Source organism: Bombus terrestris, chromosome 1, assembly GCF_910591885.1.
Source record: "Bombus terrestris chromosome 1, iyBomTerr1.2, whole genome shotgun sequence".
NCBI lineage: Eukaryota > Metazoa > Arthropoda > Insecta > Hymenoptera > Apidae > Bombus > Bombus terrestris.
In genome coordinates this window covers 238,691-265,587 of record NC_063269.1, presented here as the reverse complement: position 1 = coordinate 265,587, position 26,897 = coordinate 238,691, and the positions used below count along the sequence as shown (strand labels likewise).

Genomic DNA, 26,897 nt, shown 5'->3' with positions numbered 1-26,897 from the left:
TAAAACGAAGCAAGCAAGAGTTACAATATGTTGGATTATTTTTTGATATTTACATTACAGAGACAGAAAATTAAATTAAAAATTCATTTAATTTGTTAGATTAACATTATTATTAATAAAACAAGCACATGGATCACACATTAGTTTCATTAATATAAGATTTCAGAGAAATTCATGAAAAAATATATCAATCTCTAGACGAAATATATTCGTTAACAACGTGATAACGAAAAAGATATATCATTACTTAAAAATAAAATCATATTGATATTTAATTGAATTCATATTACTTAAAAAATTTTCTTCTTATCCAATTATTTAAAGTTTACTATATAAATATAAGTATTTATATATGCCTATATAATTTAAAAATGTGGATCAGTCTTGAGATAAACGTGACAAGTGTTTCGAAGTAAAGATAACTTCATATATACATATTTTGTACGTATGTAGAAATATATAATATAAGCTGAAATTGTTGAATCTTGTTATTATACAGCATAATTATATCTAAAGAGCTGTAAAAAGAACTATCTAGTATCATTTTATGATTCTTAATAAATACGGACATTATTAAAGCATAAAGCAAAAATTCAAGCATAAATAAACATTAAGAAACATTCGGTAAGATATGATAGTATTTAGATCTATTAATATAGATACTTTTTACGTCGCATACGACATAAAATATGATAATAGAGATTATCAGTAAATGAATAGAAATACACAATATGAATATCTCGTTATCAATATCAATATCATCATCAATTTAATGATCTTCTTGTAGTGTATGATACATACATAATTTTATATTGCGAACTTACAATTTGTAATATCGAAGATAAAAAATATTAGTCATTGCTACAATGAAGTGTCACTATGAGATATTAGGGGTACCACGAAATGCTTCTGATGATGACTTAAAAAAGGCTTACAGAAAACTAGCTTTAAAGTGGCACCCAGACAAAAATTTAAATAATCCAGAAGAAGCAAAGGAACAGTTTCAGCTTGTTCAACAAGCTTGGGAAGTATTAAGTGATCCTCATGAACGTACCTGGTATGACAACCATCGTGAAGCTATTTTAAAAGGTGGTATTGATGGAGATTATAAGGACGATTCTATCGATCTCTTTCAATATTTCTCAACTACTTGCTTCAAGGGTTATGGAGACGATGAAAAAGGATTTTATACTATTTATCGTAATCTATTTGAAAAATTAGCAATTGAGGACATAGAATTTGCAAAAGAAAGAGATATAGATGAAGAAATTCCAGGATTTGGAGATTCACAAAGTTCATATAAAGAAATTGTTCATAAATTTTATGCTTATTGGCAAAGTTATAACACAAAGAGATCATTTGCATGGTTAGATCCTTATGACATTAGAGATGCTCCTAATAGAAGAGTCGCGCGTCTTATTGAGAAAGAAAATAAGAAAGTTCGAGACAGAGCTAAGAAAGAAAGAAATGAACAAGTAAGAAATTTAGTTGCATTTATACGTAAACGTGATAAACGAGTACAGGCTCATATAGTTAAGCTTAGTGAACATGCAAAAGAAAATTTGAAAAAGGTAGAAGAACGAAGAAGGCAACAATTATTAGAAAGACAAAAACAATTAAAAGAACATAAAGTATCAGAGTGGTCAGCATCTCCAAACATAGAGGCCGAGCTTAAAAATATTGAAGCTAATCTTGATCAAGAATTTGGAGAAGATTTATCTTCCGAAGGAGACATGGATGATGAAAATGCAATAGATGATAATTCTCTGTATTGTGTAGCTTGCAATAAAATATTTAAAACACATAAAGCGTTTAAAAATCATGAAAACTCTAAAAGACATAAAGATAATATTGCAATGATAAAACTATCTATGATGAAAGAATGTAACAAACTTGGAAATGTTCAAGAAAGTGATGCTAATTCTGAATTAATCTCACAATGTGAGAAAAAGCTAGCAACAGATTCACAAATTCCTGATTTTTTATTAAATCCTGTTCAAAATAATATGGAGAATAAAGGTAGCGCTGAAAAAGAAATTTCAGAGGCAGAATTAATATCAGATGATGAAGAATTTAAGGATTTTGCAAAACCAGAAGGAATATTGTGCTATCCAGAAGAATCTAAATTTGCTGTGGAATCTCAGATGGACGATTTCCTTCGCGTATCACCTAAAGTACTGAAATATAATAATGAATATACAACTTCTGAAGATGAGCTTATTTCCGACCAGGAAAATAAAGAAATTGTGCGATCTAAGAAACAAAAAAAGAAAAAACAGAAAAAGAATGTTCAGAATCCAGTAGTAGAGCAAATTAGTGACGAAGATCTAAATATCAATGAAGATATTTTGTTATCAAAAAAACAACGCAAAAAACAGCAACACAAGCAGAGAATGTTAAATAAAGTTGTTGAGAATAATCAAAAATTGTCCAATGATGAAATAAGGAAATGTGAGGAAGAGATAATCAAAGTAATGGATGAAAGAGAATTATTACCTAATAATTTAGAAACAAATACTGCAATTAATGAGAAATCTAAAAGTAAGAAGGTTAAAAGCGCAAAAAGAAAATCTTTAGAAAAAGAAAATGGAGGTAAAAATAGGAATGGATTACAAAGCATTGAAGTGCCAGATTTAGCACATTGTTGTGTGATGTGTAAACTTGAATTTCCTAGTAAAAATAAATTATTTGAACATTTGAAAAAGACAGGACATTCTGTATATATACCAACTTCGATGAAAAATAAAAGAAATCAAGAAAAATTGAGTAAAAGCAAGGGGAATAATGATAAAAGAAATCATTAATGTTCTACCGATTAAACAAGTTATATGTTACTTGATTCAATTTAGTGTAATTAGTTCAAGAAATGTGAAAAATACTCAATTAATAAAACATATAAATGATCATGTATTATTGTACTTTTGATATACATTCTAGACATTGTTACTAAATAAACATAATAGAAATATATATTTGCATAAATTAGTTTTTACTTCATACGAATGCTTGTTTCATTGTATTGTAAGCATAATATAATATAAAGATCAGTACAATTATAACACACCAAAATATAATAAATGTAGATTAATTTATATGAAGCTTAAATTTAATAGACATTGCTGATATGTATTATATTTTACACCATAATTTTAAATAATATATATTATTTTTGTGGCAAAAAAATTGTAAGATTTACACTTAAATTTTTCAGGTAAAATATTAATATGAGTGCAGTAACTAGATATGAATGCAATTATTCACTGTGCTGCTAATCATAGGTAAGATTTATATTCGTTTTTTCTTTTTTTAAAGTAGTTTTTAACCAATTAGTTATGAAAATGATGTTAAAAGATAATGTACAAAAGAACAGACCATATTTAATATTTAAATACTAATAAAGGAAATAAGTAAATAATTATTGAATTCAATAAAATAAATAAATAAGTAAATAAGAATTAAATTTAGATGGCAAATAATATGTTAGATTCTAATTTAAGGTCCAGAATTATGGCTGCCAAAAAGCTAATTTATCCTGCAGCTGAACGTAACAAAAGTCCTATTTTGTCAGTTCTTCAAAAATATATTCAGCATAGTCCAGACGAAACTTTTTTGGAAATTGCATCTGGTTCTGGACAACATATAGCATATTTTGCTACTCACTTTCCTCAAATTTCATTTTATCCTTCAGAATATGAATCAAGGCTATTCGAAAGTATTGCAGCTCATACAAATGGACTTATAAATGTGAAAGACCCTTTAAAGATAGATATTACAACAGATTTTCATACTTGGGGCAATAATATCTTTAAAGAAGCCAATATTGATTATATATATAATGCAAATATGATACACATTTCACCTTATCAGTGTAGTGTTGGTTTATTTAATAATGCGGGTAAATTGTTAAAGGATGATGGTATTTTATTTACATATGGACCTTATGCTATAGACGGAAAAATAACGCCAGAAAGTAACGTTAATTTCAATAAATCATTGAAGCTTCAAGATTCGAACTGGGGCCTGAGAGATATTAATGATCTGAAGGCATTAGCAGAAAAGAATGGTATTAAGTTAATAAATGTTATTGACATGCCTGCTAACAATAAAACTATTATATGGAAAAAATGTTAAATATATAGTAACAGTGAAGTAATTGAGTCAGTAAGATGAAAAATAGTGTCAGTCCAAAAACCGTATTTTCAGGTATTTTATAAAATAGCTTCAGTTTCGACATCAACGTCATTAATTTTACAGCGTTGTTCCGATTTAAACAAATGAATGTTCATATATGTCTAACAGCTAAAATCTATCATAAATCTTAAATAATTGAAATGAAATCACATTAAGCTTGCACTGTCTTCCTGTTTTTATTGAAATTCTGCATAATTTTGCTTCGACTACAAAATGTATATTAAAACTATTAGATTTGCATTTTGATAACTAGTATAGTCTTCTTACTTAAATCTGTATCTCGATAATTAATATGTATGCAATATTATTATTCTGTACTCTTCAATATTATAAATATATTGTAACCAATTTTTCATTCAATTTTATTCAAGTTTATACCTTATGTCATATAATTCTTATGGTAATCAAAGAAGTTTACATTTTCTAATCCTTCTGGTAAATAATTCATTCCTGATTCATCTTTATGTTTCATATTGTAACCTTTGCTATATCCTAAAATAAAATTTATATAATATATTATATATTATTAAGAAAATACTTTTTAATGGTCTTAAATTTCATTGCATATGATTCTTAATGATGACAAGCAATATGTAATGATTACCTAGATTCTTCATAAGCTTTGTTGGAGCATTTCTTAAATATAAAGGTACTCCAGGCTGAGGTCCTTTATGTTCAGCTATTACTCTTTGAGCAGCTCTGAGTGCATCTTCCATTAATCTAGACTTTGGTGCTCTTGCTAAATATGTTGTACACTGTGCTAAAAGGACATCACATTCAGGCATTCCTATCATCTTGCAACCATGCATTGTATGTACAGCAATTCCTGGAAATTATTTTCCAAATAATCATATAATATAGCATAAAACTCCAGATGAAATAGATGATCAGTCTTATGAATGTTTAATGTTACCAAGTGCTTTTGGATCTTCTAAACCAATATCTTCACATGCCATTCTAACCAATCTTCGTGCAATGTAAACTGGATCTTCGCCACCTAATATCATTCTTGTTAACCAATAAAGAGAGGCATTTTCATCACTTGCTCTAACAGATTTATGTAGAGCTGAAATCATATCATAATGTTGGTCACCTCTCTTGTCATATAACATATGAGTTTTTTTAAGGCCTTCTTTAATATTAGCTAATGTTATGGTCACAGGACCATTTTGTAAAAATTCTTCATTGCTCTGTATTTTATACTGAACTGCTAATTCTAGTCCACTTAATGCTATACGCGCGTCACCATCACAAGTTTCTGCTAGCCATTCTATGGTCGGTTCATCTATAATAAATTTTGGTATTTGATTTGCACTTTCCAATTTCTTATTTGAGCTATATACCGTTCCCTCTAGTGAAGACACTGCTCGATTTAATATAGACATTAAATTAGATGTATTCAATTTTTCCAAAACAATGACTCTACAACGACTCAAAAGTGCCGAATTTAAGCTGAAAGAAGGATTTTCTGTTGTTGCACCAATTAGTGTAATGATACCAGATTCAACATGTGGTAAAAATACATCTTGCTGAGTTTTATTAAAACGATGTATTTCATCCATGAAAATCACTGTACGTCTGTTAAATTTTAACTCATTAGAAGCTATAGTGATTACTTCTTTTACTTCATTTACACCAGCCATTGCTGCAGATAACTTAACATATCTCATTTTACCATTTGACTTATTCTTACATATGTAAGCTATAACATTTGCCAAAGACGTCTGTAATTAAATAAACCTATATATATATTATATAATATATATATTATAAATATATAATATAAACCTATATATATATATATATATTTATATTTATATTTATATAAACAAAATTTTGCTACATCAATTTTATTAAAATATAAAAATTAGTAGATTATGTACAATAAAATTATTTTAGTATACCTTTCCACAACCAGGTGGACCCCATAAAATTATATTTGGTATTTCAGACTTATTTAATAATTGATATAAAACAGTAGATGGTCCAAGAACATGTAATTGACCAACATACCCTGAAAGTGTTGTAGGTCTCATACGTTCAGCAAGAGGTATATGATCGTTCCTAAATAACTTTGTAACTTCTTTATCTGTCTAGAAATTATTATTATTAACAGCTTTCTATTTTAATATTCTTCTTTTTTTTATAAAAGGAAAAAAGATAAGTACATTATTATTAATTGATGTCGTTGGACTTTGAGAATCTACATTTATTACTGATGATACCATTTTAGTTGTATTTTTTACTAATCCTACGTCGTCCTTTTTTACTTTGGTATTACTTAATTTCATATACTTCCTTGCAGGACTTCCATCCTTAAAGGATGATGAAGATTCTTTGCTTGTTGATTCATTTAGGAATAAACATTTACTGACATGATTCTCTATTATTACAGAAGAAAATTCTTTAGAACAGATGGGACAACAAATTTTATCATTGTCCATGTCTCAATCTACAATACGAATATATAAATATAAACACATTATATCTAATAATTATAAAAACGATGCAATATATTTTGGAAATGATGGAAAATTAGTATTATAATTTGTTAAATACCAGATGATATAAAATATTGAATATCGTATATTAAACAGTTTTGAAATCACTCACAATTTTTTTAAATTTCAAAGAAACTTTCGTTCCTTATAAATAAAATGACGTATATGTATATACTGTACAAAACTACTATACGGTACGGAGAAAGGATTTTCAAAAGGAATGTCGGAGATAGTACCGTTATCTTACATGTATATTACATCGTATACCTTAAGCCTGATGGTCACTTATATCAATTCTATGTCTTTAATATTTTATCGTAATGTTTAACACTTTCTCTACTTAATAATAAAGAAATCGGGATATTACTTTTCCGGAGATTGAAATTTTTATAAGCAGAAATTTACGCGTCCAATCTATTCCTCGATTAATGACGTGGGTCGACATTAAACATCAAGTAGTGGCTCAGTAACGACTCTCTTGATTTTTTCGAAATAATAGCAATTAAGAAAATAAAAATACGATATAGGTATAGTACAACGGCTGTTTCGAATAGCAAATTGATGCAATGATAGTTCGTCGAAGGCGAAGGACATTAGATAACAAGCAATCGCAGATGCAAAGCGCCAAGTTTGATTATGAACATATTTCTACTAATTGTGTCGAAAACGTTGTCGAACAGAAGGAGGTAGGTAAATAATTAAACAATTAAATAATTAAAAGATAACTTAATTTTTCTTGAAATCTTTTTTATATATCTTTAGCCCGTTTGTTTTTTATTTGATATTTTTAACTACCAACTCAAACTTATTCTTTATCGTTGAATATTTATATATATCTATCTTCTTTCTAAACTTTAGTGAATTTATACGCATATATTTACACATTTTGTATATTTAACTAACATAGCCTGTATACACATACCCACATACAGCACAATTAGTTTCCTTTTTTAATAGAAAGACGGAGAAATTGTTTCAAATGTAATTGAGAAGTTTAAGACGCTGGAAACGCTAAAAACTCGAATTAAAATCAGTCTCGAAGTTGATTTAATTTCAGTTATTTTATTAGTAAGTGGAATTGTTACTCGATTTTATCGTTTAGAAGAACCACGGAGTATAGTGTAAGTTATTTTTTATATTAATGAAAGTATAAAATAAATTTATTTTCTAACCGTTAATATACATATTATACATAGAATAAACGTAATAATACATCATGATATATATGTTTTATATATAATATAAATTTGAGATGTATTTATAAATATCACAAAATTCAATTTTCTTAAATTAAAAGTTTATATATAAACTATGGAATTTTGTATAGAAATTTAAGTATTTCCGCATATTTTTCAATTAAAATATCATAATAATTATTGATGTATTTAAAACAGGTTTGATGAATTGCATTATGGAAAATATATAGGACTTTACATGAAAAGAACATTTTTTTTTGATTCACATCCTCCTTTGGGAAAACAACTTATTTCTGCAGTAGCGTATTTAGCTGATTTCGATGGTCAATTTAAATTTGACAGGATAGGAAGCCCTTACGCAGATATTGTCCCTTTGTTTGCATTACGATTAGTACCGGCATTATGCGGCAGTCTATTAATTCCGACAGCCTATCATTTGATTTTAGAATTAGGTTTAAAACAATGGACTGCTGTTTTGGCGGGAATTTTATTACTATTCGGTAATTTATCATCTTATATTTTTATTACAGAATATACAATACATATACATATTTATATTGTATTAGTTATATATTTTTGTATTATTGTTTCAGACAATGCTTTGTTAACACAATCTAGATTTATTTTAATGGAAAGCATTCTAATGCAGTTTTCATTATTTGGACTGATATGTATTATCAAATTCAGAAAAGTAATGGATCGACTAACATGTTTATCTTGGTGGATATGGTTAATTTTGGGCATTACTAATTTAACATGTGCATTATGGTAAAACTTTAAAAATATTATGTAAATATTTCTATAACCAAGGTTATTAACATAAATTTAATATACATTTTTTTCAGTGTAAAATATGTTGGATTATATTCATTGATCCTTGCATTATTTTTAATTGCTTATGATTATTGGAATCTAATACCAAGAAAAACTTTATCTAACACAATATTATGCATTCATCTTATGATAAGAATATTGATAATATTAAGTGTTATTTGTACTGTTTATTTGACTGTATTTTACATACATTTAACAATACTCTCTAAAGCTGGGCCACACGATTCAGTAATGACAAGTGCTTTTCAAGCAAGTCTAGATGGTGGTCTTGCTAGCATTACAAAAGGCCAGCCTTTAGAAGTTACGCATGGATCACAGATTACCTTGAGACATACATATGGAAGAGCTTGTTGGCTTCATAGTCATAGTCATATGTATCCATTAAGATATCCAGATGGAAGAGGCAGTTCTCACCAACAACAAGTTACATGTTACTCATTTAAAGATGTCAACAATTGGTGGATTGTGAAAAAACCAGAGCGAAATGATTTAGTTGTTACAACACCTAGTGAACCAATAAAACATGGAGATATAATACAATTAGTACATGGAATTACAAGTCGAGCTTTAAATTCACATGATGTTGCTGCCCCAATGACACCTCAGAGTCAAGAGGTGTCTTGTTATATTGATTACAATGTATCTATGCCTGCTCAAAATTTTTGGAAAGTTGAGGTTACTAACAAAGATAATACTGGTGATGTTTGGCATGCGATTCAAAGCCAGATTCGATTAATACATGTAAATACAGATTATGCACTAAAATTTAGTGGAAGGCAATTGCCTGACTGGGGCTTCAACCAGCATGAAGTAGTGGCAGATAGATTAGTAGACCAAACAGACTCCATATGGAATGTTGAAGAACATAGATATACTAAAAGTGAAGATCAGAAGCAAAGAGAAAGAGAATTAATTAATGCTGAAATGATTCCATTACAAGCTACTACTTTGAGCTTTTGGGAAAAATTTGTAGAATTACAGATAAAAATGCTTTTCAGCGGTCAAGAAGGACAAAACAGTCACATGTATTCTAGTGATCCTTTAGATTGGCCATTAATGTCTAGAGGAATTGCATATTGGGTTTCTAATGACAGTAATGTAAATATGTATTGAAATATGTTTTTCTAAACAAATTATCTGATTTTATTACAATTCAATAATATTCATTATTACTTATTAATATTAATATAGTTATATATATATATATATATATATATATATACATATACGTATACTTTTATGACAGGCTCAAGTGCATTTATTAGGTAATATAGCAGTTTGGTATTCTGGAACGGCATGTGTAATTGTCTATTCATCTCTTTTAATATTTTATACGTTAAGACGGAAACGAATGTGCTTTGATATTACATATGAAGAGTGGAAGAAATTTGTTAATGTTGGAAGCATGTTGTTAGCTGGATATTTATTACATTTTTTGCCTTTTATATTTGTTGAAAGAACTCTATTTCTTCATCATTATTTACCAGCATTTATTTTTAAACTACTGCTTACAGCAGCAACAATAGAACATTTATATTATGTAATTAGGTATGTTAGAAGATTATAAACAAAACGGATCTTATGTAACTGGAAACTTTTTCAATAATAATTAGAAAAAAGATCGTCGTAATAATAATAATTGTCGATACAGTGGTGCCTCTGTAATTGTATATAGTGATTTCTCTTAACGTTCTTAACGTTCAAGATACTAGGGTTAGGAGATCGAAAAATTACATTATATTATACATATATGTATAATATGTCGTAAAATATTTTGAAATTAATATTTTATTAAAAAAAGAAAACGTTTCTTTCAAGAAAAAGACTACCTGTTCCAGTTGCATGATTTATCACTTATAATTTATTCATTTTTTGTAACACACTTATAAAATTTAACTCAGCTTTTTTAATTTCCAGAGTTCGGTATCAGCACAATTTTTTGATATACACATTAAAGTTTTGTACTATCGTATGGATCACCTTTATTATTTATGTATTTAAAAAATTTATTATACTTAGTTATGGCACAACTCATTTAAGTGCCAAGGAAGTTTTAAAGTTCAGATGGAAAGACACATGGGATTTTATTATACATAAAACATAATAGACAATCAAAGATGTAAAGTTTTTTTAAGTATACATTTATAAAGTTGTTATCTGCTTGTATCAAAAGTTATTTAATGTATCACTTATATATACATTGTATGTTGATATTATAGAGAACAAATTTTAATAATTGTAAGAACATTGTTCAAATGTTCAAGGTACAAGTTTAATTCACATATCTAGATGTATTATTCTTCTTATTTTTTTACATAACGAAAAGTATATGATAAATTATATAGACTGATTACATTTTATAAAATTCCATCTTATTATATGTATATAATAAGCAAATATAAATATAAACAAATAAATATAATGATATAAATTTTAATGCTTATAATTATCATATAATTGTGTTATGAAAACTATATAGAAAAATAAACAGTTATGTATTTAAGATAAATTATATTTACATTATATACAATGTGTCCGTTTTATCTGAAAATACATTTCCTTAGATTTTCAATTTTCTTATTTCGAATATTTTGAAAACTATGGATGTCAAAACATACTTAAAACAAATATTGTACGTTGTTCGATTTCGAGGGTGGCGTATCATACTGATATTCATTCCATCTTGCAATGTACTTGAAAAACTCTACAAATATCACGGTTATATTTTTAAATGGGAACCATATCCATTTGTTTCATACCTTTGTAACCGATATCCAAACCTTTTCAATAACACCATTGCTTGCATTTTTTGCACGAATCACTATTGAAATGTTAGATATCAAACTTGATATGCCGGCTACATTTTTCGTTATCCATTGTATATCACAGGGAGATTGCTAAAATTATATACAAAATAATAATTAACTAAAAAGAGCCGATTGTATGTGTGTACTAGATACTATTACTAGAAAGGCTAGTCGCTTGTCCTTTTATGTGGATATCTTTGAAAAGAATACAACTTTTTCCATCCTTCTTAAGAATTAATATCTCGATGGTGCAAAAAATACAAGTAGTATTTTGAAAATGTTTTGCTGTCGGCTATAAGAATATGGAATAAAAAAATATAGTTCCCACTTAAGAATATAATCATGACCTTCACAAGGCTTTCCAAAATCATTGTAAGGTAAATTTTTTGTATCATCCATTGTTTTCAAGATATTTATGGACACGCTGTGTATCATATAAATCAATAATACTCTAAAATATTAAAAGAAAGTTAAACAATTCAGATAAAAGGAATATAATCAGTTCTGCTATGTATACATATAAAATTAAATCAAACATAATACAAAAGAAACATGTTTTATATATTATTAGCATAATCATGTTTTTATATTCAAATTTTTTATAACATTCTTTTGTACAGTAACAATTCCTTAAAAGTTATAATTTAATACAATATTACTAATGTTAGAATAATAAACGAAAACATACATATGTTGTATTAATATGTAATCCACTGATTTAAAATTTAAATTGTAAAATTCAGACTTTTCTGTTTATAGAATAAACATTAATATTTCTATATATACAAATTAAAAGAATAGTTTTATACAAATTTGACTTTCATTATAACTAGAACCAATGTATGTGAATATATCTTTGTACAGTTTTTAATAATAGCACCGACATAATTTGAGAGATACAATAATACATCAATAGTATAAAACAGAATAAAACATACTGTTTTGTTATTAAAATTTAATATAAGTATTTAAATTTATTTTTACGCCAGCCAATTTTATTATTGGTATTACATATTATCATTGTATGTAAAAACTATAGACCGAATGAGACCATCTCGCACATTATCCGCACTATTACCGACACCGAATGAGAAGGATACAGAATCACAGGTCATATCTTGGGTACAAAGTCCAATTGGATACCACCCAAGTGTATTAAAAACTACCCCAACTCGATAAACCTATAGTTGAAAAAAGTAAAAATGATTTTCAGAAGTACTTACAGATTTCCATTCTAGTATGCTTAAAATTATTATTTGAATATATACCTTATTCTTTTGAACATAAACAGGTCGATTAAACGTAATTTCCACAAGGGTATTAATTTTTACTTTTGTCGTAAAGTGCGTGTAAGTTAATCGTGTATTATCAGAATCGAGAAGATGAGCATACAAAATTTCGGTATATGAAGTACTACTAAGAGGATAATTCAAGTCATTAGTCTGTAATAAAAATAGTATATAGCGGTTAATGTAAAGTCTGAACATTATGTTTGTCTCCGATATTATTTAACTTACTACTTCAGTCATCTGTGTAGGTACTTGTACACCTAATACATAAATATCTTTGTCTACACTAAAGGTCATGGAACAGTCCAACACATTTGCATTAAGACATTCTGTTAATCGAATAACAGATCTTAGACAATAATATTTTAATCCCTCTTGTATACCACCTTCAATTACAGATAAATTTTTAGCATCCTTTCTTACTCCACCATCAATTACTGTTGGCGGTGTATTTCGTAATGTGCTGCTAGATTCAGCATCATTAATAAAAACAGGTTCACGATATGTAGATGTTGGTAAAGACCAACAATGTGACATAAATGAGTTATAACATGGATTAGCTGGCTTAAATCTCTACAAAATGAAATCTCATGCAGAATAGTTAAAATCTAAAAACTATCATGCAATATCTATCCAACTTACAATGGAACAATTTGTACGTGTAATTGGAGGTTTATATATGTTAACTCTACTGTGTGAATTAGTTGAAAATCCTTCAGGCATAGGTGCTTTATTTCCAGTGCATAGTGTGTTCATGAGTATTGCAAAAGTTTCATCTTGAGTAAGTAACGGTGACATTCCTGGCCCTTCTGCAAATTCCTGAGCACTTAAACTTAAAAATCTAATTTTTGATAATGCATTACCAATTACTGACTTTAAAGACTTTCCATCATTAGAATCAAGAGATTTTCTTGTGCATTCAGCTTTTGCCCAACGTTCCACTGCATTAAATAATTCCACTTCGGAGTTTATTTTTAAATCTTCTTGTTCTAGCACTGTCAATAATGTTCCTAATTCAACTTCTTCCCAATTAGGTTCTTTTAAAACTTCATTTGTCTTTGTGCAAATGATTTGAAGACACTTTTCCATCAGTACATGCTCATCAAATAATCTAGCAAATTCATATGCTCTGCAAGCTGTTTTTGGAGACAGGTCAGAACATAGATACTTTGTACATTCTTTTACCAGAGGAGGAAGCATATATTTTTTGGCACAATAATATAATTCACAAGCTAGTTCAAAAGAACTTAAATCAACTCGATCTGTATATATGTATTCTAAAAGAGCTTTAAAAGCTTCTGGTTGAACATCTCGAATAGGTATCAGGTCATTTTTTTCTGCCATACCCCCAAAAAACATAGCTTCAAAGACAGGGCTAGACATAGCTAAAAATAATTTATGTCCCTTTAATGTTTGTTGATGGGGTTCTTGACCAACTACAAATTTGCAGTCAGACCATTGTCCTGTCTCTAATAAATATTGACTGCGTTCTGAAAGTCTTTGTTTGTTGGTCTGCCAATCACAAGGCAGATCCATTTCTACAGAATTCAGAATATGAGATTAAATACGACTCACGTAATTATACGTTGACTAAAACTGCAATAATAAAGGTAAGAATAAAAAAAGGATAAAAGATGAATCAATTACAAAAGAAGGATCTAAATATTGCAAGAGCAATACTTTGACGTATTAGGTTTGATGACCATACGTACCTATCTATTTGTGATATGTATTATCGCTATAAATACAAAATATGATATAAATGGTGCTAAAAAAAATCCGTTAAAGTGTTCAATGAGCATCAAAATACGCGCGGGAAAACTAAGAATTTTTCCATATTATAGAACTGCGTGATGCGTATCATACAGATTTAGATCACGCAATTTGTTCAGAACTACAATCCTGAAAACAATATTCAGGTTAACTAAAGAAATTCTAAATTATAAGCAGACAGTACAAGTGCAAAAACCTGTATCTCAGTTAGTGCGTCGAATACTACGCCATCTTGGTTATGCCTGCAATTTATTATATCGTTTTTCCGAAGTCGTTGATGTTCTGTCTCAACGACTTTTGACGTAGTTTTTATTAATTCGTGAAACTTTCGAAGTTTTATTTGATTCAAATAAATATATATGTATGAAGAAAGGGTGACTTTTATGTTGCCAATTTTGAAACAACGAACTAATTCAAATGGTGTCAAGTAGAGTGAAAATAACCAAAAATCTCATTGAAAATACTGTTATATTTTCAAATTGAATAATGTGAGATTTCACATCTGAAGTAGGTGCCAGAGTTCTCGAATAAAATTGGAAAATTCCCCTCGACCATTGTACATGGATTGAAAAGCGAATTACTCTACGTTTCCCCCAAGCTTTCATTGGCTTTGATGACCGTTGTGAATTTTCTCAATGGCGCATACACGGCTCAGCTGTGTGCAATCGCAACCAATTTACGTAGAAAAATAATGTATTTTATAGTATTTTTATTCAGTTAGACGAAGTACTGGATACGGTATTCGTGATATTAGGTACGTTAGAGTGAATTTTCTTCTGACATTAATTAATCGATAATGAAAAATACGGAATATTTAGAAAATTCTTCATGACGGATTCAGAAGTATCTGCACGGGATCCACCTTATTTCTGCAAGCTTCCTAACAGACTTCTTTGATTTGTTATTTTCTGAATTTTTTAATTTTCATTAAAATATTGAAATGCAAACATTAAATTCACATTTGTTTAACGATTTCTACAACTTGCATTTTTATTTTATAAAAGTTTCTTTGTGAAAATGACAAGACGAATTGGTAAAATTTTGTTTGCAAGTTAATGATGAATTTCAGTGCAAAATATCTAAATAAATGTTAGTCTGGGAAATCCTATTTTTCTAAATAATTAAATATATGTTTTGTTTTCACACTGTTTAGTAATCACTGTTTCTTAATGATCTTGACACATAAATCATGTTGAGTCATCATATATTATATTCTGTTGTATCTATTCCCTCACAAATTTGTATACCTTTGGATTGTGTTATTTAATTAACTTATTCTTCTAATAAAAGGTACACATGGAACTAATAATTTTATTAATCTTTCACTTTATATTAGTTTAATTCTAAATCTATTTATTTGATTTTATATAAATACAATGCACAAATTAAGCTATTTTAAACTTATCGATAATCATATCTTTATATTATTTAAAACTATATTTATATATGGTACTATTTAAATATCGATTTGGTTATTTCATTTATGGAGTAAAAAAAAGTCATCTATATTTTATGTAAGAACTTTGTACAATAATATGACAATAATGATTATATATTAACATTTATGTATATATATACATATATATTTATTTATATACATTTGTATGTATATATATAATTTTGTTTCAGGAAACATGGACTGCCCATCCAGTATTGCAACAGTGCATAAATTGTGCTTATACTATATGTAGCCTTCTGCTTTGTATTGTTTTTGATGCGTCAAAAAAGATATTACATTTTTGAAGGAAATTATTCCTAGCTTTTAATAGGAGAGATGGATGTAGTACGAGATGAAGACAGGCGCAGGCGCCTGAGGGTGCTGGAGGAACGAGTAAAGGATCCAAGAAGTATCACAAACATTGATTGCTTGTTGGATACAGTTCAGGCCCTGGTGGCAGATTGTGATCATCCCAGCGTAAAACGTATGAAAAACATAGAAGCATATATGAATAGATGTAAGTAATTAACCTTTCTGTTGTTATGGAAAATATTCTTGTTAAATAGTGCAGTTACTAAAATACAGAGTAATAGATACTTCATTAATTTAGTGTAAAGTGTATATTTTAGAAAAGTTAGGCATTTTATTATCGATAAGCAAATAGCTATGTGTTAGAATAATATGTTAATATAATAATACAACGATTCATCTTATGTAATAGATACAGAGGAGTAAATAAATCAGATATAACTAAACGAAATATGTTGATATATTTATTGATGTTGTGATGATAATATTAATTTTTCAAGGAAAAGATGTAATAAAAATTATTACTTTACTTTCAGATGACTCAGTAGCTCAAGATATTTGTAAAATGCGAATGCGTACAGATGACTTTACCCTAATAAAAGTGATAGGTCGTGGTTCATTTGGTGAAGTACAATTAGTAAGACATAAATCTACACAGAAAGTATATGCTATGAAATTACTCAGTAAATTTGAAATGGTAAGACATGTATAAATCACAAATGGATAATTTACGTGTATATTGCACACTTTATTTTTGTGTATTCTATAGATCAAACGATCAGATTCAGCCTTTTTTTGGGAAGAACGTGATATAATGGCACATGCCAATTCTCAGTGGATAGTTCAGCTTCATTTTGCATTTCAAGATCAAAAATATCTTTACATGGTGATGGATTACATGCCAGGTGGTGATTTAGTGAATTTAATGTCAAATTATGACGTGCCAGAAAAATGGGCAAAATTTTATTGTGCAGAAGTGGTGCTTGCATTAGATGCAATACATCTTATGGGATTTGTTCATAGAGATGTAAAGCCAGATAATATGTTACTTGATAAGTATGGTCATTTAAAACTTGCAGATTTTGGCACTTGTATGAGAATGGATGTTGTATGTATATTTTTTTTTTTAGCATTTTCTATCAAATTTCTAACAATGAAACATTATATAAAAATATCTTATCTTATACGTCTTTTAGGATGGTCTTGTTCGATCTGATACTGCAGTAGGTACACCTGATTATATATCACCTGAGGTGCTTCAGTCTCAAGGTGGTGAAGGTGTATATGGAAGAGAATGTGATTGGTGGTCAGTTGGTGTATTTTTATATGAAATGCTTGTTGGTGATACTCCGTTTTATGCAGATTCATTAGTTGGGACATATTCAAAAATTATGGATCATAGAAATTCATTACATTTCCCACAAGAAGTTGATATTTCTCATTCTGCCAAGAATTTGATATGTGGTTTTCTTACGGATAGAACTAAACGTTTGGGTAGAAATGGCGTGGAAGAAATAAAAAATCATCCTTTCTTTAAAAATGATCAGTGGACGTTTGAAAATTTACGAGAATGTGTGCCTCCTGTCGTGCCAGAACTTTCCGGCGACGATGATACTAGCAATTTTGAGGATGTCGATAAAGAAGATGGACCAGAGGAAAGTTTTCCAATACCGAAAGCATTTTCTGGAAACCATTTACCTTTTATTGGTTTTACATATTCAGAAGATTATCAATTAATGGCTTCTAGCGGCAAGGAATCGGTAGATGGATTAGAAAATCATATCAATAATGGTACAAGCGATGATATTAAAATTTCTCAATTAGAAAACTTATTGGATAAAGAAAAGAGACAGGTAGAATCTTTAGAATCAAGGCAGAAAGCTTTAACAACACGATTAGAAGCTATGACACGCCGGGAAACCGAATTGCGTGAAGAAATAGGTAGAGCGGACAAAGAATTGACTTTGTTGAGGCATAATTACAAAGAAGCACAACGTAGGGTGGAGCATGAAACTGAGTCACGTAGAAAAGCGGAGTCATTAATTGTAGAGTTGAAAAAGAAGTATGATGAAGAGCAGACGAAACGAGCACGTGATGCAAGTAATTCACAACAAACTTCTGAACGTGTAACAAGTTTAGAAAAACAAATTAAAGAAATGCAATCGAAATTGGAAAGAGAAACAGAAATGGTAACGAGGTTACGGAAACAAGCTACTGAGATTACTGTTGCTCGTCAAGCTGCAGAACAAATGGCAAATGAATTACAAGTGGAAAGAGCGAAATTACAAGCGCAACGAGATAATTTACAGCAAGAAGTGGCTACATTACAAGTAAGTGTTTATGTTAGGAAAAAAAAAAAATTGATTAGAAATACTCATTTTCAAACATAAACTTATATTTTTATACATAATTTCGCAGGGACAATTGTCGAAAGAGCGTAGTTCTCGATCACAAGCCTCATCGTTAACTGCTGAATTAGAAAGCCGACTCTCTGCTCTCCATGTCGAACTCGAACATAGTCGAGAGAAAGAGGAGAAAGCAATCATGGATAACAGACAACTAACTGAAAAAATCTCAGCGTTGGAAAAAGAAGCAGCAAGTTTAACTCTTGAATTAAAAGCTGCGCAAGCTAGGTATAATCAGGAAGTGGTAGCCCATCAAGAAACGGAACGTTCACGCATACTATCCAAAGAAGAAGCTAATTTAGAAGTAGTTAAAGGTAATTTTACTTACATTTGTACTTAATAATTGTAATATTAAGGTTTTTAAAAGTCCATATTTTTATGCTGATAAGCATGTCAGGGTGAAAAAAGATACTCATTTTAGGCTAATATAAATATTTTTCCGTATTTATGTTAAATGTAATAAATTATAGGATACATATATCATAATGTATTTAAACATCGTGCATGTTCTAAAAATCTTGATTTTTAAAAAGTTGCATTTCATTCATACATCTATTTATCCTATAACTGCATCTCCATGTAATTATTTTGTTTTACCCTTAACCCACTTTATCACTAATTGCAATTTTTCAAATTTCGGAATGCTCGCGCTCTATGGTATTTCTATTTACAGTATGTACGCTGCTCCTTTATACTTAAATTTGTCAATTTATTGCGAGTTATCCTTATACATGTATTAATGTAACATTAACAGCATTACAAGCAAAATTAAATGAGGAAAAAAGTGGGAGGCAACGTGCCGAATTACTTGCACAAGAAAAGGAAAGGCAAACCTCTATGCTCTCTGTGGATTATCGACAGATTCAACAGCGATTACAGAAACTGGAAGGAGAACATAGGCAAGAAGTTGAAAAGGTAAAAGTGTTACAAGGTCAGGTCGAACAAGAACAGCAGAAAAGAAACATTCTGCAGACTGACTTAGCACAACAGTCGTCCGAAGCAGGACGATTACGTGCCAGGGAACAACAATTAGCTGGCGAAGTTGCTCAGCTAAGAGAAGCGAAACGTCAAATAGAGGATGAACTACATCATTTGAAAACTCAAAGAAATGTGGATCAATTACAAACTAAGGAATTACAAGAACAATTAGAAGCAGAAGCTTACTTTTCGGTAAATTCACATCTCAACAAACTATCAGCGGAAAAGCTATTATTTTCTTTTGGTATATTTATTATAAATTTTAATGTGTTATTTCCAGACACTTTATAAAACACAGACGCAAGAACTTCGGGAAGAACTTGATGAAAAAATACGTTTACAACAAGAATTAGAAGAAGAACGTAGCTCTTTAGTGCATCAGTTACAATTATCTCTAGCGAGAGGTGATAGTGAAGCTTTGGCAAGATCAATAGCCGAAGAAACTGTCGCAGACCTCGAAAAGGAACGAACAATGAAGGAACTAGAATTTAAAGATGGAGTAGCCAAACATCACCAAGAATTGAATGCAAAAGAACAAATTATAAATCGGCTCAAGGATAGTGAAGGTGAACTTAAGAAAAATGTTGATCAATATCTTAAAGAAAAGGAAGATTTAAATAAACGGTTTAAAGAATTGCAAGATCAACTTTCTAAAGCACAGTCTAATGGTGAAGAAATAGAAAAACTGAGCAGTAAATTGAAAACGGAGCAATTATTGAAACAACAAGCAGTTAATAAGTTGGCAGAGATTATGAACAGGAAAGATTTATCTTCAAGCGGTAAATCCAAGAATAAAGCTTCTGCAGCAGATTTAAGAAAGAAGGAAAAAGATTGCAGACGTTTACAACAAGAGCTTACTCAAGAGAGAGAAAAATACGGACAGTTAACAGCTAAATGGCAAAAAGATTTGCAAGATTTACAAGTAAGTAAAATACTAAACGTCGTTTCATTTTTACAAATATTTATATATTATCTCTAGCATCATTATATTTCTGTAGGCACAATTAGTGGAAGAAAATCAAGCGAAATTGAGGTTACAAATGGAACTCGATTCGAAAGATTCCGAAATAGAAACTTTACAAATGAAAATTGCTTCGCTCAACTCAGAAACCGCTAGCGTTTCGTCCGTAGAAAATGACGGAGAAGATTCTGTTTTATCGGAACATGGAACCATGCGATTGGAAGGTTGGTTAAATGTGCCAAATAAACAGAACATTAAAAGGCATGGATGGAAAAAACAATACGTTGTCGTCTCTTCGAAGAAAATAATATTTTATAATAGTGAAAATGATAAATTAAATGCCGATCCAGTCTTGATATTGGACCTAAATAAAGTCTTCCACGTTAGATCTGTTACTCAGGGTGATGTCATCCGAGCTGATGCCAAAGATATTCCGAGAATTTTCCAGGTAAATAATATGTTGAATAATTGGTTCCCTACTTATCGAATGATATACTCAATTACATTTTTTCCTCTCTTGTTTAGTTATTATATGCTGGTGAAGGCGAAGCAAGACGTCCTGGTGATGAAGGAAACACACTGCCCGGAGTGGAACTGCCACAACTTACGGACAAACCAGGCACGCAATCGTTAAAAGGTCACGAATTTGTGTCAATATCGTATCATATGCCGACTACTTGCGAGGTATGCTCAAAACAATTGTGGCATATGTTTCGACCGCCACCAGCTCTTGAGTGCCGAAGTAAGTATGAAACAATGTTTCGTTCAACGAATTTTTACGTTTTTATAATTGCTGCCTTGCTTTAAACATATCATTTTCAAATCTTTGCTCATTCGTAGGGTGATGTGTTATTGCCCGCGATTCATCGTTTATAATTATATTTTGAAGAGATTTATAAAACTATCTTTTGTAATAAATTTTATTAAATTCATAACGATGTGACATGATTCGTTTTCTTTGGTCAACAAGCAAAATAAAAAATCTGCTCCGTAAAATAAAAAATTATTTATAATAAAATATGTAATGATATTGTTATTGCGTGTGTACAGGGTGTCGTATAAAAGTTCATAAGGAGCATTTGGACAAAAAGGAAGATGCCATAGCACCCTGCAAATTACACTACGATCCAAACAGTGCTCGTGAATTATTAATATTGGCTGGTAGTCCTGACGAACAGAAATATTGGGTCGCAAGACTGTCTAGACGTGTACAAAAATGTGGCTACAAAGCAAACTCGCACGTCGATGGCACGGGGCAACGTGTCTCGCCAAGGTAGCGTAGCGGTGCGACTCAACGTAACCGGAGACTAATTAGCTCTCTTGTATTGTGGCATCGCATGATTGGGTGTAGCGAGGTTAGAGTCGTTTGATTTTTCTTGCACTCCCATATCTATATACAGAATCGCATTTTCAACGAACATGAAAATACAAAAAAGACATCGTTGGCAGCGTTTCGTAAGTGTAGTGCGCTTAGAAGATATCATAGTTATAGAAACAAAAAATAATATAATGGAATGCCATTATTGATTATGTTTCAGATTGCTTTAATCTACCTATCTATCTATCTATCTATCTATCTGTTTCTATATATATAGATATAGATATAGATATAAATATAGATACAGATATAAAGCAGTTTTGAAATTTGAAAATGTATTATGAAGACTTTAGGTAATCTTATTAAGCGTGTTTTGTAATCATTCCAACTTTTGAAAAATTTAAAAACCGACATAATTGCTTTGTTCAAAATCGAAATTATATATAAATATTGTTCGATAGATCGAAGCAATATAAGCTTTATTTTTTCCAATTATTATTATTGCGGTTATTGATATGTTGGTTTCTGTTTGAGTTTGTTTAAAACTAGAATAGGATATTGTTAGTTGATTCGATTCAATTGTCATTTGCATGCGCTTGAACATTAGCACATTTTTTCGCCGAGAATGATTGTTCATTTTATTTCTATTGATCTCGCTGCTAGTTTAAATATACATAGCCTTCAATAAGTAAATATATGATGTCGCATTGTTTTAACTTTGTTTAGTATTAGCAGAAGTTATAAATTGATAAGATTCATAATGCATGAAAATTAATTTGAGAATATTATAAATTAAGATGGAAATATATTTTTTATGTACATATATACTCATTATAATATTTTGTTTATATTTTCTTTTTAATGGAACTTTACGATACTTTAACAAGTAGAAAATCATAACCTATAATCGGGCAGCAGCTTGAGATCTTCAGTTGCGAAATTACTTTTACGTTGTAATGAGAGAATTCGTATAATCGTATAGCTTTTTTTCTCCTCCAAAAATTGCATGGTAATAATTACGAAATACGATATGCAGAATGACAAAATATATTTGACATTATGCACGGCAAAACTATTAGACAGTAATGAATATTGACACGTTCAGAGTTTACTTTTAATAGCAAATTGTTTAATGTGATTATTGATAAAAAGTTTGTCATTTAAAGAGTACAGAAGAAAGCATTATTATAAATCGATCCTAAATAAAAAGTTTAAAAATTTTAAAAGTAAACTTTGTAATTCTAAAAAAAAAAAAAAAAAAAAACGGATCAACAAAATCACCATGAATTTCAATGCTTTTTTTTTTATTGAAATGGGGCTTTAACATTTATAACTACCAGCTCTTATAGATAAAAACTGTTATTTTGCTTCTAAAGCTTATTTCTTTTTTTTTTTTCTTTTTATATTAGTCTATACTCGTGATATTTCTTGGTAAATGCGATAGTCACGATCTTCCACAAGTCGAATTTCATCGATAACGATTTACATATTTCAGAGAGTCTACGAGATCCACCTTGAAGCCATATTTATCGGTGCAACAACGATCCGCGACTCTGCCAGCAAATGCCAGCATGGGCAAGTGACCTTAGCTAGTATCGATAATACTCGATTGGAATTCGTTGCTTCGACGTCCTTCTCAATCGATCTATTTAAAACATATAAATTCAATCAGTTGGTCAGACAAATGATTTGCAATGAGATTCAAATATGCGAAAATAATTTTCGACATTTTATGTTATCTGGAAAATATCTTGAGACATCTGGAGTTCATGTATCTTAAAAACATCCGCCGATCTGAATGCACAGAGAAACATGTCATTATCAACTTTTTGACGAATGCGAGGATTCTCCACAAAATCGTTCGTTGACATTTTTACTCGTATTGATCGTTATTTGTAGGTACATGTTTGTTAAACGAATCAAACGTGCCTTTAATATATACTGACGATGATGGAACTCGAATGATCTAAAGGAAATTGAAGAAACAAGACGCTCATCAGGAAATGTTATAAGATGAAAGTTTTCAGGAGGGGGAAACGAGGCGAGTAATAAGTGGGAGTGTGCAGCTGTTATTAACAAGACAAAGTAATGATAATAGTGTTTATATAAATGAATATAGTGATCGTAACGAATTTGAGTATGTGGGCCACGTTTCTCGGATTTATCAAACTACAGCGTTATGTTCGATATCGCATTCGACGAGCAAGTTTGTCAATGATTTGCATAGTATCTCCAAGAGACCATCATCGCGCATTGTTTTATGAATATTTTTCGTACGTGCGAATGAATTTTCATGTTGATTTATTTTTTCCGTGAATGCTTAAATTCAAAGACGATTTCCCTGTACATAAATTACGGCCGTAAGAACTGCTTCTCAGTTGTTTAAGCAGCTCGTTCATTGACTCTTGCAACGATATTGTGAAATGGGTGGACATTACAATGCTTTCGCAAAAAGAAAGAAGAAAAAAAAAATTGCTGTTTGTGCGATATATATAATATTCTCCGGTCATTAGCGATTATTTAAAGGTGAGAATATTGAGAACTCGATAATATTGTGTATTTACTACGCCGGATTGATAGTATTATTATTTTTATACGTTCTGAGATTAAAATATATCGATATTTAATTACGTTAAGAAGAGAAGGAATGGAATTGATTTTTGCGTAGAAGTACGCGTGCTATTCAGCTGGCTAGAGCGGCTGTGAAAGTTTCTTCTTTTAGTATGAGAAACGCGTTATTATGTTTAATCGAATTATTGGGAAATGCGTCGGTAGATACATATAAACGTGAGATAATGAATATTGGAAACACTTCATCACAGAATTATTAATGGGAGATATATTATTTAAATGTTGAAGTTGATAGTCTCGGAATATCTCAGATTTTTAAATTGTGTCACGAACACATTTTTAGAATCTTGGAAGAACCTTCTACATCTTTTTGTTTTCTTGCTTTCATTTTCAAAATTATTGTTGTATTTATTAGCTCAAGATTCTTGTTTTACATCTTCAATTCATATTTTCGAAGACCTTTCAAGATTCAACAGGCGCTCTGTATATTTTGTGAATTTTCGTTTCTGTTGCCATGTATTCATTAGAATATGAATGCATATTGCGACCAAGCAATAAAGTAGGGGTGAAATTGTAAGAGGGAGAGGAAAAGTTAAATTTTAGAACGAGCACAATGGTAAAATATTAAGGAATACCGCCACGAACGAGCTTCATTGTATAATAGAAATACGATATTTACAATTGTAAGATAAGAATTTTTTAATACGATGTACGATATATCCGCTACAGATTGCTGAAAGGATGGGCGATATGAAACACTGAAAAAAGCGCAAAATCGCGCATGTAGTCGAGAGAGGCTTAGGAACAATGCTATAAAAATTGGTGCCGAGTTGGAAAAGATTTGTACGAGGAGCAACAGAGGCATCAAGATGAAGAAAAAAGGAAAAAAAGTGTAATGAGCTAATGAAACTTATTGTTATCATCATCATCATCATCGTCGTCGTCGTCGTCGTCGTCATCATCATCATCATCACCACCACCACCACCACCACCACCACCACCACCACCACCACCACCACCACCACCACCACCACCACCACCACCACCACCACCACCACCACCACCACCACCACCATCATCATCATCGTCATCATCATCATCATCATCATCGTCATCATCATCATCATCATCATCATCATCATCATCATCATTATTATTATTATTATTATTATTAAAAAAATCATTGTCGCCGTTTGTGTTCTATCCACGGTGTACCTCAGTGACGTGTGCGTATATTCATCACGTTGGTCTGGGCCGAGAGAAAAATGAAATTTCTCGGTCGCTTTACAGAACTTGTCTCGATTCTTCTTAGGTAGGTCGCAACATCTTTCTTTCCATCTGAAACGTCCTTTTATATGGTACTTTTTGCGCCCCTTTTCTTCATCCTTTTTCTTAGTTGCCCGTTCCTTCTATTCTTCTTTTTTACACTCTGCTTTCATTTAGTTTTCGAGTTTCCGGGAGATAAAGGAAGCTCAGTATGTATGTGACGTCATCCGTTGATTTATTAAGAAGATGTGAAAGAGCTAGATATACGTAAACGATTATGAAAGTAGGAAGCTCACGTTTTTAATTAAATTAGCCCGTGTATTTTACTCTGTTCCGCCTGCCTGTTGGACTATTTTTTTATAGACTGGAAAAGAATTTTCGACAACGCGAGATATAAAACAGGGAGAGAGAGAGAGAGAGAGAGAAAGAGGCGGGGGGGGGGGGGGGGGAGGGAGAGAAAGCGAGCGAGAGAGAGAGAGAGAGAGAGAGAGAGAGAGAGACAGGCAGACAGACACAGATAGACACAGATAGATAGGTAGAGAAGCAAGAAGAAGTGAAAAAACTTGTTACAGCATATTTTATTATTGTTTAGTTATTAACAAGCTGTATATTATTAATTAATATTACGATTAAAGTATTTTGTAGATAAAACGCGAGTCTATGTAGACGTTTTCCACCATCACCGAACAATGAATTTAATCTCATTGTCGAATAGATTAGATATTTCTAAATATGTATTTGATCTTTTCTATCCTACGATTTGTTTTTCTTTTTTAGACTTTTTGGCTGATAATCTTATTCGATTGTAGTCATTTATAGTAATCGAAGGTAAGAAATGGCATATAAAAGAGAACGAATTATTCTTATGTTTTTTTTTCTTTCCCTTTTTTGCCTTGTTGAAATAAAAATACCTCATCTGGAGCACCGTTTGTAGATTACGGATTATTACGGATGTGCAAAAATCTTTGAGTGATAAATTTGATCAAATGTCATTATTGTTAATACAATAGCGAGTATCGAGCTTTGTGTAAAACCTTCTTCTATATCTCTTTTGTGTACT

The 26,897-nt window shown here is 30.3% G+C and overlaps 6 protein-coding genes and 1 long non-coding RNA gene across 16 annotated transcripts; 4 read left to right on the top strand and 3 right to left on the bottom strand.

The window, feature by feature from the left end:
• The first annotated feature begins 323 nt into the window (after positions 1-323).
• On the top strand, positions 324-4,551 carry LOC105666912 (methyltransferase-like 26). Of its 3 annotated transcripts, none has more exons than XM_048404368.1 (3): positions 324-441; positions 3,212-3,278; positions 3,498-4,551. In XM_048404368.1, the coding sequence occupies exons 2-3, from the start codon at positions 3,244-3,246 to the stop codon at positions 4,129-4,131; spliced, it is 669 nt and encodes a 222-aa protein (XP_048260325.1). In that variant the 5' UTR covers positions 324-441; positions 3,212-3,243; the 3' UTR covers positions 4,132-4,551. The 3 variants fall into 3 exon arrangements, with proteins under 3 accessions (XP_048260325.1, XP_020721038.2, XP_048260327.1); XM_020865379.2 differs by lacking the exon at positions 324-441 and adding an exon at positions 495-624; XM_048404370.1 differs by lacking the exon at positions 324-441 and adding an exon at positions 2,895-3,021.
• LOC100650629 (dnaJ homolog subfamily C member 21) lies at positions 490-2,910 on the top strand. The gene is made up of 2 exons (XM_012318962.3): positions 490-624; positions 788-2,910. Exon 2 carries the CDS (start codon positions 867-869, stop codon positions 2,802-2,804), a length of 1,938 nt encoding a protein of 645 aa, XP_012174352.1. The 5' UTR covers positions 490-624; positions 788-866; the 3' UTR covers positions 2,805-2,910.
• Positions 4,343-7,198, bottom strand: LOC100650511 (ATPase WRNIP1). Of its 3 annotated transcripts, none has more exons than XM_012320415.3 (6): positions 7,060-7,198; positions 6,360-6,643; positions 6,096-6,284; positions 5,105-5,915; positions 4,796-5,017; positions 4,343-4,683 (listed from the first exon to the last, which is right to left on the bottom strand). In XM_012320415.3, the coding sequence occupies exons 2-6, from the start codon at positions 6,633-6,635 to the stop codon at positions 4,571-4,573; spliced, it is 1,611 nt and encodes a 536-aa protein (XP_012175805.1). In that variant the 5' UTR covers positions 6,636-6,643; positions 7,060-7,198; the 3' UTR covers positions 4,343-4,570. The 3 variants fall into 3 exon arrangements, with proteins under 3 accessions (XP_012175805.1, XP_012175704.1, XP_012175582.1); XM_012320314.3 differs by having other exon boundaries at positions 6,960-7,102; XM_012320192.3 differs by lacking the exon at positions 7,060-7,198 and adding an exon at positions 6,805-6,946.
• Positions 7,199-7,235: 37 nt separating this feature from the next.
• Positions 7,236-11,064, top strand: LOC100650388 (protein O-mannosyltransferase 1). Of its 2 annotated transcripts, XM_012320538.3 has the most exons (7): positions 7,236-7,378; positions 7,650-7,813; positions 8,087-8,388; positions 8,482-8,656; positions 8,734-9,820; positions 9,969-10,270; positions 10,640-11,064. In XM_012320538.3, the coding sequence occupies exons 1-7, from the start codon at positions 7,259-7,261 to the stop codon at positions 10,824-10,826; spliced, it is 2,337 nt and encodes a 778-aa protein (XP_012175928.1). In that variant the 5' UTR covers positions 7,236-7,258; the 3' UTR covers positions 10,827-11,064. The 2 variants fall into 2 exon arrangements, with proteins under 2 accessions (XP_012175928.1, XP_048260253.1); XM_048404296.1 differs by lacking the exon at positions 7,650-7,813 and having other exon boundaries at positions 7,246-7,378.
• A 134-nt stretch (positions 11,065-11,198) lies between these two features.
• LOC100650265 (BTB/POZ domain-containing protein 1) lies at positions 11,199-14,788 on the bottom strand. The gene is made up of 5 exons (XM_012309634.2): positions 14,531-14,788; positions 13,461-14,414; positions 13,047-13,391; positions 12,798-12,971; positions 11,199-12,710 (listed from the first exon to the last, which is right to left on the bottom strand). The coding sequence occupies exons 2-5, from the start codon at positions 14,352-14,354 to the stop codon at positions 12,537-12,539; spliced, it is 1,587 nt and encodes a 528-aa protein (XP_012165024.1). The 5' UTR covers positions 14,355-14,414; positions 14,531-14,788; the 3' UTR covers positions 11,199-12,536.
• Positions 14,789-15,208: 420 nt separating this feature from the next.
• Positions 15,209-25,439, top strand: LOC100650139 (rho-associated protein kinase 2). 5 transcript variants are annotated; one of them, XR_007223406.1, is made up of 13 exons: positions 15,209-15,345; positions 16,221-16,546; positions 16,875-17,035; positions 17,108-17,446; positions 17,535-18,668; positions 18,757-19,057; positions 19,498-19,913; positions 20,002-20,643; positions 20,720-21,130; positions 21,208-21,424; positions 21,733-21,955; positions 23,496-23,814; positions 23,900-25,439. XR_007223406.1 is itself a non-coding variant. In XM_048404271.1 (12 exons), exons 2-12 carry the CDS (start codon positions 16,366-16,368, stop codon positions 23,581-23,583), a joined length of 4,104 nt encoding a protein of 1,367 aa, XP_048260228.1. In that variant the 5' UTR covers positions 15,209-15,345; positions 16,221-16,365; the 3' UTR covers positions 23,584-25,439. The 5 variants fall into 5 exon arrangements, 2 of the variants coding, with proteins under 2 accessions (XP_048260228.1, XP_048260225.1); XR_007223408.1 differs by having other exon boundaries at positions 21,733-22,037; positions 23,496-25,439; XR_007223409.1 differs by having other exon boundaries at positions 21,733-22,137; positions 23,496-24,446.
• On the bottom strand, positions 21,689-23,496 carry LOC125384718. The gene is made up of 2 exons (XR_007223430.1): positions 22,902-23,496; positions 21,689-22,072 (listed from the first exon to the last, which is right to left on the bottom strand). It is a non-coding gene; the product is annotated as an uncharacterized LOC125384718 (long non-coding RNA).
• Positions 25,440-26,897: the final 1,458 nt, after the last annotated feature.